Source organism: Hyperolius riggenbachi, chromosome 6, assembly GCF_040937935.1.
Source record: "Hyperolius riggenbachi isolate aHypRig1 chromosome 6, aHypRig1.pri, whole genome shotgun sequence".
NCBI lineage: Eukaryota > Metazoa > Chordata > Amphibia > Anura > Hyperoliidae > Hyperolius > Hyperolius riggenbachi.
The window spans coordinates 387165115-387177564 of NC_090651.1; the positions used below are offsets into that span (position 1 = coordinate 387165115).

A 12450-nucleotide genomic window follows, 5' to 3' on the forward strand; every position below is an offset into this window, starting at 1 on the left:
AGAGGTGGATGAGGTGTGATTGGCAGCCAGTGAAGGGAGTGACAGAGGGGGATAGGGCTGTAGAAGCAGGAGGAGAGGTGGATGAGGTGTGATTGGCAGCCAGTGAGGGGAGTGACAGAGGGGGATAGGGCTGGAGAAGCAGGAGGAGAGGTGGATGAGGTGTGATTGGCAGCCAGTGAAGGGAGTGACAGAGGGGATAGGGCTGGAGAAGTGGGAGGAGAGGTGGATGAGATGTGATTGGCAGCCATTGAAGGGAGTGACAGAGGGGGATAGGGCTGGAGAAGCAGGAGGAGAGGTGGATGAGGTGTGATTGGCAGCCAGTGAGGGGAGTGACAGAGGGGGATAGGGCTGTAGAAGCAGGAGGAGAGGTGGATGAGGTGTGACTGGCAGCCAGTGAGGGGAGTGACAGAGGGGGATAGGGCTGTAGAAGCAGGAGGAGAGGTGGATGAGGTGTGATTGGCAGCCAGTGAAGGGAGTGACAGAGGGGGATTGGGCTGGAGAAGCAGGAGGAGAGGTGGATGAGGTGTGACTGGCAGCCAGTGAAGGGAGTGACAGAGGGGGGTTGGGCTGGAGAAGTGGGAGGAGAGGTGGATGAGGTGTGATTGGCAGTCAGTGAAGGGAGTGACAGAGGGGGATAGGGCTGTAGAAGCAGGAGGAGAGGTGGATGAGGTGTGATTGGCAGCCAGTGAAGGGAGTGATAGAGGGGGATAGGGCTGGAGAAGTGGGAGGAGAGGTGGATGAGGTCTGATTGGCAGCCAGTGAAGGGAGTGACAGAGGGGGATTGGGCTGGAGAAGTGGGAGGAGAGGTGGATGAGGTGTGATTGGCAGCCAGTTAAGGGAGTGACAGAGGGGGATTGGGCTGTAGAAGCAGGAGGAGAGGTGGATGAGGTGTGATTGGCAGCCAGTGAGGGGAGTGACAGAGGGGGATTGGGCTGTAGAAGCAGGAGGAGAGGAGAATGAGGTGTGATTGGCAGCCAGTGAAGGGAGTGACAGAGGGGGATAGGGCTGTAGAAGCAGGAGGAGAGGTGGATGAGGTGTGATTGGCAGCCAGTGAGGGGAGTGACAGAGGGGGATTGGGCTGTAGAAGCAGGAGGAGAGGAGGATGAGGTGTGATTGGCAGCCAGTGAGGGGAGTGACAGAGGGGGATAGGGCTGTAGAAGCAGGAGGAGAGGTGGATGAGTCGTGCAGCAAAGTATATGATGGGCTGTAAGCAGTTGGCAGGGAGGCTGCAGAGCAGAGAGTTGCCATAGTCTAGTCGGGAAATAATCAGGGCATGCACCAGACGTTTGGTAGTGTCCTGTGTGAGAAAAGGTTGGATGCTGGGGATGTTTTTTAGGTGGAGGTAACAAGAGGAGGACAGTTTGTCCTGTTAAACAATACCAGTTGCCTGGCAGCCCTGCTGATCAATGTGGCTGCAGTAGAGTCTGAATCACACACCAGAAACAATCATACTGGTAAACAGTCACACTTCAATCAGAATCCTCTGATTTACATGCTAGTTCAGGGGCGATGGCTGAAAGTATTAGAGGCAGAGGATTAGCAGGACAGCCAGGCTTCCAATATTGATTAAAAGGGCATATTCCTTTCCCTTTAGGGGTCCTTTAAGAAATGGAAATGGTTCACTTATGCTCCATCCACTGAAAGTCCTTCATCTCTCCATTCAGTGACCCACCAGCTCTGTAATATTTTATATAAACAAATCAATTGCAACGATGTGTTGTGATGTGGCCAATCATACAATCCCTCTCTGCCTATATTCTGTATTGCTGTAGGAAATTCTCATAGTAATGCATTTACATGTAGTGGGAAAGATCAATGATTATCTAAAGCTAAACCATTTTTTTTACTTAGGGTTTGCTAACTCAATTTGAAATCACTTCACATCACAAAGTGTTACTGTGCGGAAAAAAAAGCAGTAACATATAGTAAAATGCAGTAAATTATTAAGGACTAGCGCTGGACGCCCGGCGTTGCCCGGGTATGTATTTGGCTAGTGTTGGCTCCGCCCACTTTTCCTAACCCTAACACACAATTACCTAATGACCAAGTATGTGAGCTTTGCGGTCTTTGGCATCAATACTTTGCAATGAAATAAAATTAATCTGATTGGATGTGGCTCCACCCCTTTTCTGAATTTGAAACCCAATCACCCAATGGCCAACTGTACCAGGTACAGGTGATTAACAGAGAAAGAATGGCAGCAATTAAATATTCCCCTTAAAAATCAATAGTTGGATTTTGATTGTCTTTTATAGGCTCCACCCACTTCTGAATATCAATCCCAGTCACCCAGTGACCAGCTGTGCAAAGTTTGAGATCCCTACCATTAACAGTGTAAGAATGGCTGCAGTTTACATTTGCGCAATTAAATTTGTATTTTTCTCCACCCACTTATTTCCTAACATTGTTCAGGTATGTATTTGGCTGGTGTTGGCTCCGCCTACTATTTCTAACCCTAACACACAATTACTCAATAACCAAGTTTGTGAGCTTTGCGGTCTTTGGCATCAATAATTTTGCATTGAGATTAAACAAATCTGATTGGCTGTTTGTGGCTCCACCCCTTTGTCTGAATTTGAACCCCAGTCACCCAATGACCAACTGTACCAGGTTTAAGGCTTGTGCCATTAACAGTGCAAGAATGGTAGCAATTACATATTCCCCTTGAAAATCAATAGGTGAATTTTGATTGGCTTTTGTAGGCTCCACCCACTTCTCTGAATATTAATCCCAGTCACCCAGTGACCAATTGTGCAAAGTTTGAGAACCCTACCATTAAAAGTGTAAGAATTGCTGCAGTTTACATCCTCTCAGTGAAATTTGCATTTGTCTCCGCCTACTGATGACCCGGCATTGCCCGATTATGTATTTTTCAGGTGCTGGCTGCGCCCACTTTTCCTCACCCTAACACACAATTAATCAATTACTCAATGACCAAGTTTGTGAGCTTTGCGGTCTTTGGCATCAATAACCTGCATTAAAATGAAACAAATCATATTGGCTGTGTGTGGCTCCACCCTGTTTTATGAATTTAAACCCCAGTCACCCAATGATCAACTGTACCAGGTTTGAGGCTTGTGCCATTAACAGTGCAAGAATGGCAGCAATAAAATATTCCCCTGAAAAATAAATAGGTAATTTTTGATTGCCTTTTGTAGGCTGCACCCACTTTTCTGAATAATAACCCCAGTCACCCAGTAACCAACTGTGCAAAGTTTGAGAACCCTGCCATTAACAGCGTAAGAATGGCTTCTGTTTAAATTTTCCCAGTAAAATTTGTATTTGTCTCCGCCCACTTATGACCCGTGTTGCCCGCTTATGTATTTGGCTGGTTTTTGCTGTGCCCACTTTTCTAACCCTAACGCACAATTAACCAATTACTCAATTACCAAATTTGTGAGCTTTGCAGTCTTTGGCATCAATAATTTGCATTGGAATGAAACAAATCTAATTGGTTGTTTGTGGCTCCACCCACTTTCTGATATTGAACCCTAGTCACCCAATGATCAACTGTACCAGGTTTGAGGCTTGTGCCATTAACAGTGCAAGAATGGCAGCAATGTAAATATTCCCCTCGAAAATCAATAGGTTAATTTTGATTGGCTTTTATAGACTCCACCCACTTTTCTGAGTATTAATCTCAGTCACCCAGTAACCAACTGTGCAAAGTTTGAGAACCCTACCATTAACAGTGAAAGAATGGCTGCAGTTTACATTTTCCCAGTAAAATTTGTATTTGTCTCCGCCCACTTATGACCCGGCGTTGCCCGCTTATGTATTTGGCTGTGTTGGCTGTGCCTACTTTTCTAACCCTAATACACAATTAATCAATTACCAAGTTTGTGATCTTTGCAGTGTTTGGCATCAATAATTTGCATTGAAATAAAACTAATCTAATTGGCTGTTTGTGGCTCCACCCCCTTTCTGAAATTGAACCCTAGTCACCCAATGATCAACTGTATCAGGTTTGAGGCTTGTGCCATTAACAGTGCAAGAATGGCAGCAATGTAAATATTCCCCTTGAAAATCAATAGGTTAATTTTGTTTGTTTTTTATAGACTCCACCCACCTTTCTGAATATTAATCTCAGTCACCCAGTGACCAAGTGCGCAAAGTTTGAGAACCCTGCCATTAACAGTGTGAAGGGCTGCAGTTTACATTTTCCCAGTGAAATTTGTATTTGTCTCCGCCCCCTTTTTGGTTATGGGAATAAAAAGTATACTATACTTTATTCCAGGTAGTGTACTATGTGTGTGCCAAATTTCATTCAAATCCGTTCAGCCATTGTTGCGTGATCGAGTAACAAACATCCAAACATCCAAACATCCGAACATCCGAACTTTCAAATTTATTATATTAGTAGGATTAGTAGGATACTCAATGCCATGGTCATTTTCCTGGGTTCAGCCTCATAAAAACTTCCTATCGTGAAATATTGCTGTATATTAAATCTAGCCCCTCCCTCCCAGTTATGATTAGCCTAGGTCGGCTGATTAGCTATGCAGAATCCCTCCAAAAACTATCTGGGAGATAAGGTATGTTTTGTACTGGCTTTGGAAATCTCAGTAACCAAACATTCCGTAGAGATGCCCCTGACAGAACAAAAGTTGTTGTCACCTGTGATAAATGTTAAAATCTAAATCAGGCAAACACTGATTAAATCATGTATCCTACTAATATAATAAATGGGAAAGTTTGGATGTTCGGATGTTTGGATATTTGGATGTTTGTTACTCGATCACGCAAAAACGGCTCAACGGATTTGAATGAAATTTGGCACACACATAGTACATTACCTGGAATAAAGTATAGGATACTTTTTATTCCCATATCCAAAAAGAGACAAATACAAATTTCACTGGAAAATGTAATGTAGTGTATTATTTCACTAGAACATGAAGACACAGCGAGGGATTGTAACATGTTCTATATTGTTTCTCTCACCTGCAGTGTGGACAATGCTGAGGATCAGGAAGGCAAGGATAGAATTCATGGCTGTGGATCTTAGATGTCGGCTTCAGTTGGTGGTTCAGATGATCGGCTGGTCTTCTTGCCTCAGTGTCCTGATCTGTGAGATAATTTATGGAAGCAAAGCTGGTATTTATACTTTTTAAAATGCCACGTCTGTACCAAGACATAATCTCTTACTTATATTTTGAGGAACAGATCACTCCAGGTCAGGACACGAGGATCTGTAAACAGAGAACGTCCTTGGGAAAAAGATCAATAGCATTTGGAAAATTCTTCTCATCTTAGAACATATAACACGTAAATAATCTCATCCTGGTTCACAATAACTGATCACATATTTTTCCATGACCTCTGTCAGTCCCCTATCTATAATACTAATCCATGGTTGTAAGTATGCACGGACCTGGAAGCTGAGAGATCACCATGACAGCAGTCATCTTTTAAATTACAAGGATTTTGACCAGTATTGAAGGTTGAGACAGCACCCATGTATAGGAGATGGTGAGCCCAGGCAGTCGGCTCTCCACACCACCAGAGCCGTCAATGTAGAAAACAAGTCGTGCAGGCACCACCGATGTAGATAAAGCTTATTTTAATGATCACATCAGATAAGGCAGAGGATACAACAACAGACCGCTGTTTCGAGCAATCTAGCTCATTATCAAGTTGTCAAAACACTGCATAAGCTCATCAAACATCACATACACTTATATAGTATCTATGGACCAATGAGAGTGCAGCACCAGAGCCCTCCAACCAGAGACCACCATGTCAGAGGTGGACCTGATGGAAGACTGAATAGAGAGGAAAAAAACCTCCCCTTTTGGTATTAAAAACATCAATACACCATATACATACATCCCATATATATCCCACTTATGAGGATCAATAGCGCCAATCATACCTCTACTCATGTTAATGTCGTTGTCAAAACCATCACTCGTAGCCAGCTAAAAAGCCAAAAGGAAGAGATTCAGCCAATCAGCAGGCAATACCTCCTAAAGTTCCGCCTCTCCGCTACGTAGTATACGGACGGGAACAGCACATAACTGCACCAAAGCCGCCGACCAATCAGCGGCAAGACGCCCCTTCGTGACGTATGCCGAACTATATCGGCATGAATATACGTCACGCGTACTGAGCCAATGGGAGTACCCGCCTATCGGCATTAGTTGAAACCCTGAGAGCGTGGCATATGCGGCATATACCGCAGAAACCTGATGTTAAGCCACTCAAAAGAGAGCTGGAAAGACTTAAGAAGCACAAGATTGACTTGGATCTTCATGCTCGCACTTTGATGGAATATTGTCGAAACAGAAGAATTCCTCGATCAATTAGGGCCCAGGTGGCCCCACAATTATTTACTAAGGACACTAACTTCTGTTCCGTATGGGAGCGTATATTCAACAAGGCTTCCTTCGATGCGATGCTACACACTATCAACAGGATCCACCATGAGCTTCCAGCTCTAGAGGTTAAGATTGTAGAGACTTTGAGACAACTGAGATCTCTTCTTCCCGATGATGAGTATATTAGTTACACTGATACCTTGGAGAATAAATTACAATTCTACACAAAATCAGTGGAAGAAATAAAAAGATCTAAATATAATCGTGATGTGTCCGATTATCAGTCTGGATATGTTTACTTGTGGCAGAGGATGGTTCCAGCAAATTCGAGACGACCTAGGGGGAGTCCAAGAGGCCCTAGGGGTGGCAGACCTGGCTCGGGAAGCTCAGGCCCCAATTCTTCTGAGAGCGATTTTTTATTTATTTCTACTTCAACATGTAGATAACAAAAGTTGAATTGCAATCAAAATGTTCCTTGATATAAAAAATAGTCCCCTTAGAGGGATGTCTAAAAACATCACCCCTAATAATATAACTACAGAGGTGGCAGCTCAGACATGGATATGTACCTTTCTTGCCCTCTCTCAGCTTACTCATAGAGGGCCTAGTATGGACCAACTTGTCCCGAATCGTTGGGGCTTTTTTGTATGAAAAAAGGGGAGGGTAGCGAAACTCTGGAAAGCGAGGGAAAGCTTCCTTCAGGAGATGCCAATGTTTACAAATAACTTTCTTTATCTTAGGACTGCATGTATTGAACATTGATACAAAAGGGAGACAAGGGCCTCCACTTTTGGATCTCCTTGGCCCTCTCGTCTCCCGTAAAGTATGTGCAGGATAACCTCAAATAGATTCAAATTTTTTTCTCATTCTACCCAATTGCTGATGCTGGCCCTGTTCGCCTGAAACAATTCTAGATACTCTTTTAAACTGACTTCCTGGTATGGAATCTTTTATTTGTTGTGGGTGAAAACTGGAGTAATGTAGTATCGAATTCCTGTCTGTCCACTTCGTATAAAGATCTGTACCTAACCGTTTGCCATCTCTGAACACTATGGTGTCCAGAAAGGAGACCCTGACTAAATCTACATGGGCCGTCAATCTGATCGTGGGAAAGCGATCCTTCAACACAGAGAGAAACTCATCAAGGATCGAACGCGGCCCCACCCACAAGCAAAAAACATCATCGATGTACCTCCACCAGCACTTAGCGTGCTGGCGGAAAAGCACATCGGAATAAATAAACGTTTCTTCAAACAGACCAATAAAAAGATTTGCATAGGACGGAGCCACGTTCGACCCCATTGCCGTTCCCCTCTGCTGTATATAGAAGTTCTCTTCAAATTTGAAATAGTTGAAATATAGTACAATTTTCAACAAATCCACAAGAAAACCACGTTGTTCTTTGGTAAGATCCAACTGTGTCATCACATACCAGGCCACAGCCTCTACACCTCCATCATGTGGGATGGAGGTGTAGAGGCTCTCCACATCCAACGTAACCAGCAAGGTGTTTTCATCAAGATCATCAATGTTATGTAATTTCTCTAGGAAACTGAACGTATTCTTAACATGAGAGTCCAGTTGGACTACCATGGGTTGGAGCATTTTATCCAGAAACTGTGCTATCGGGACGAAAATTGAGTCCACGCCGGATACTATAGGTCGACCCGGCAGGAACTCAAGATTCTTATGTATCTTGGGTAATGTGTAAAAGCTAGGGGTGACAGGGTGATCTTTAATCAAAAATTTGGACAATTTTTCGTCAATAATCGCACTCTCAAATGCTGCTTCAACCAGTGCTTTAATGCGAACCTGTATACCAGACAGTGGATCCCTCTCAACCCTTCTATACACATCACTCTGCCCCAATTGTCCAAGTATCTCATTTCGATAGTACTAGGCATCCAAAACAACAACCGCCCCGCCTTTATCTGCGGGACGGATCACTATATCAGTTCTGGACTGTAAATCATGTAATGCTCTCAATTCCCCTTTAGTAAGGTTATACCTGACTTTGTCCTGTATAGATTCCTGTTCGACGATCTTAATGTCCTCTTCCACCTTAGAGACAAACAGATCCACCAACGCATTGGTCGGGGGCATGAATGCACTTTTAGAGCGTAGTCCCGTAGAGGACAATGTCAACTTATCAGTACTGTCCGCCTGATCATTCGTGGGATTAGTAGGCAAGGTGCTGAAAAAGGCCTTCAATTTGATATTCCTAAAGAATCTATAGAGTTCCTGTTCCAGGAGAAAGAAATTTGGACAGTTTGTAGGGCTAAAGGACAATCCATAATTAAGGACCTTTTCCTCAAGACTTGATAAACTATGGCCCGATATATTAACCACTAGGGTTGGGACAGCTGATCCTTCCTCTGGCGTAAGCCAAGGTCATCTGGTTGCTCCGACTCTGATGACCTCTTTTGTTGGAGCCTCTGTTGCTGGCGGTGATATCGCTTCCCGCCTCTACGTTTCCTCCTCCTACTGGGGAGGGGTCCCTCGACTCTGATAAAAAATCGCTCTCAGAGGAATTGGGGCCTGAGTTTCCCGAGCCAGGTCTGCCACCCCTAGGGCCTCTTGGACGCCCCCTAGGTTGTCTCGAATTTGCTGGAACCATCCTCTGCCACGAGTAAACATATCCAGACTGATAATCGGACACATCATGATTATATTTCGATCTTTTTATTTCTTCCACTGATTTTGTGTAGAATTGTAATTTATTCTCCAAGGTATCAGTGTAACTAATATACTCATCATCGGGAAGAAGAGATCTCAGTTGTCTCAAAGTCTCTACAATCTTAACCTCTAGAGCTGGAAGCTCATGGTGGATCCTGTTGATAGTGTGTAGCATCGCATCGAAGGAAGCCTTGTTGAATATACGCTCCCATACGGAACAGAAGTTAGTGTCCTTAGTAAATAATTGTGGGGCCACCTGGGCCCTAATTGATCGAGGAATTCTTCTGTTTCGACAATATTCCATCAAAGTGCGAGCATGAAGATCCAAGTCAATCTTGTGCTTCTTAAGTCTTTCCAGCTCTCTTTTGAGTGGCTTAACATCAGGTTTCTGCGGTATATGCCGCATATGCCACGCTCTCAGGGTTTAAACTAATGCCGATAGGTGGGTACTCCCATTGGCTCAGTACGCGTGACGTATATTCATGCCGATATAGTTCCGCATACGTCACGAAGGGGCGTCTTGCCGCTGATTGGTCGGCGGCTTTGGTGCAGTTATGTGCTGTTCCCGTCCGTATACTACGTAGCGGAGAGGCGGAACTTTAGGAGGTATTGCCTGCTGATTGGCTGAATCTCTTCCTTTTGGCTTTTTAGCTGGCTACGAGTGATGGTTTTGACAACGACATTAACATGAGTAGAGGTATGATTGGCGCTATTGATCCTCATAAGTGGGATATATATGGGATGTATGTATATGGTGTATTGATGTTTTTAATACCAAAAGGGGAGGTTTTTTTCCTCTCTATTCAGTCTTCCATCAGGTCCACCTCTGACATGGTGGTCTCTGGTTGGAGGGCTCTGGTGCTGCACTCTCATTGGTCCATAGATACTATATAAGTGTATGTGATGTTTGATGAGCTTATGCAGTGTTTTGACAACTTGATAATGAGCTAGATTGCTCGAAACAGCGGTCTGTTGTTGTATCCTCTGCCTTATCTGATGTGATCAATAAAATAAGCTTTATCTACATCGGTGGTGCCTGCACGACTTGTTTTCTACATTGACGGCTCTGGTGGTGTGGAGAGCCGACTGCCTGGGCTCACCATCTCCTATACATGGGTGCTGTCTCAACCTTCAATACTGGTCAAAATCCTTGTAATTTAAAAGATGACCGCTGTCATGGTGATCTCTCAGCTTCCAGGTCCGTGCATACTTACAACCATGAATTAGTATTATAGATAGGGGACTGACAGAGGTCATGGAAAAATATGTGATCAGTTATTGTGAACCAGGATGAGATTATTTACGTGTTATATGTTCTAAGATGAGAAGAATTTTCCAAATGCTATTGATCTTTTTCCCAAGGACGTTCTCTGTTTACAGATCCTCGTGTCCTGACCTGGAGTGATCTGTTCCTCAAAATATAAGTAAGAGATTATGTCTTGGTACAGACGTGGCATTTTAAAAAGTATAAATACCAGCTTTGCTTCCATAAATTATCTCACAGATCAGGACACTGAGGCAAGAAGACCAGCCGATCATCTGAACCACCAACTGAAGCCGACATCTGAGATCCACAGCCATGAATTCTATCCTTGCCTTCCTGATCCTCAGCATTGTCCACACTGCAGGTGAGAGAAACAATATAGAAAATGTTACAATCCCTGGCTGTGTCTTCATGTTCTAGTGAAATAATACACTACATTACATTTTCCAGTGAAATTTGTATTTGTCTCTTTTTGGATATGGGAATAAAAAGTATCCTATACTTTATTCCAGGTAATGTACTATGTGTGTGCCAAATTTCATTCAAATCCGTTCAGCCGTTTTTGCGTGATCGAGTAACAAACATCCAAACATCCGAACATCCAAACTTTCCCATTTATTATATTAGTAGGATACATGATTTAATCAGTGTTTGCCTGATTTAGATTTTAACATTTATCACAGGTGACAACAACTTTTGTTCTGTCAGGGGCATCTCTACGGAATGTTTGGTTACTGAGATTTCCAAAGCCAGTACAAAACATACCTTATCTCTGTGAGGAATCGCGGAAGAGCCGCCGCCATGAGCCAGCGGCGGGCGGCTCTTTCCGCAGCACACGGAGAGGCAGCCGCCTCTTCACATCATGAGGCGGCTGCCTCCATGCAGCAGGTGGGGCAACGCGGCGAAACCGCCGCGTTGGACGCGGCGGTTCGCGCACATGTCCCCGCAGCAGAGACACCGCTGAGCGGGGCTGCGGTGGCTGGGACCCGTAGTCCCACAGAGTTTAGAGTGACGCGCGCGCGCGCGCACTCAAGCAGGCCTTATGTCACCCGGGAGAGAGTCAGCTGATCAGGCAGGTCAGCTGACTCTTTACTCCGCTCCCCATTGGTCCAGCAATCTGGGAGGTGCAGGGGATGCTTAGGTGCATATATACTGCCGGCTGTTCACTCTTGCTTCGTCTGGCGTTGCGATCACACATGTGGGAGCACCCAGCGGAGCAGTGCTTTTCAGCGCTGCTAGATTTGGGCGCAGCCGGCGCCTCCATAGACTTCAATAGGAATCATTCCTATTGAAGCGCTCAGTGAGTAACGTCGGCTCCGTCAGAAGACAGAGCCGAAGTTGCTTAAAAACATAATAATTCGGCCTCCAGCAATCGCTGGAAGCCGAATTATTTCATTCCCCCACTATCCATGTCGGCCTGGAGGGGGAATAGTAATTAAATCGGCCCGGACTTGTGCAGAAGCAGGATCAGCCATATACCGCTGTATCCTGCGCCCAAGTCTACCGGCGCCGATTTCAAATGTACGCGCACCCAGATCCGTAGTCAGATCCTCAAGTGTGCCGGGACCAGCAGGAGCTGTAATCCTACACTTAGATAGATTTTGATAGCTAAAGTACTAGTTTGATTGTGATTATTTGTTATGACTTTTGCCTGCCTCGACTATCCGCCTGAACTCTGACCTTGTACCTCGATATTTCTGATACTCTGTTGCCGAACCTCGGCTCGTTCCTAGACTCTGTTTCTGCCTCCTGATTTTGTACCCCGATATATCTGATACCCCGTTGCTGAACCCTGCCTGTACTTTGACTCCGCCTTTGCCTACTGTATTTGTACTTTATCTGTCCGTGTGTGTACGACCTGGCTTGTCCGACCTCGAGAACCGACCTCACGATTGGAGGCGGTTCCCAGTCCTGTTAGTGACACTTCTTCCTGAGTGTCACTCTCGGACTTTCCTTCCTACTGTCAGTCTGACTCCTCCCGTCTTGGAGAGCTCAGGTCTGCGGAAGGAATCCGTGCAGTTCTCCTTGCTGCACCCAGGCCTCGGCATTTTTGTGTTACTGTTACACCAAACACTACACTCTACTCAGGTGAACAGAGGTTAGCCAGTATATTGGATTATCGGTGATACTGCAGATCACATATAATCTGATATACGTCTGTATTCCCCGTGACGCTGCAGGTCACCGGTA

General features: G+C 44.9%; 1 protein-coding gene across 1 annotated transcript in view; it reads left to right on the forward strand.

Moving 5' to 3' along the window:
* The first annotated feature begins 10357 nt into the window (after positions 1–10357).
* The window catches only part of LOC137523122 (uncharacterized), a 31688-nt gene continuing 29595 nt past the window's right edge, over positions 10358–12450 (forward strand). The window contains exons 1-2 of the mRNA XM_068243354.1: positions 10358–10420; positions 10501–10624. Of these exons, the coding sequence (XP_068099455.1) occupies positions 10576–10624 (49 nt within the window). The 5' untranslated portion in view covers positions 10358–10420; positions 10501–10575. The remainder of the gene's footprint in view (positions 10421–10500; positions 10625–12450) is intronic.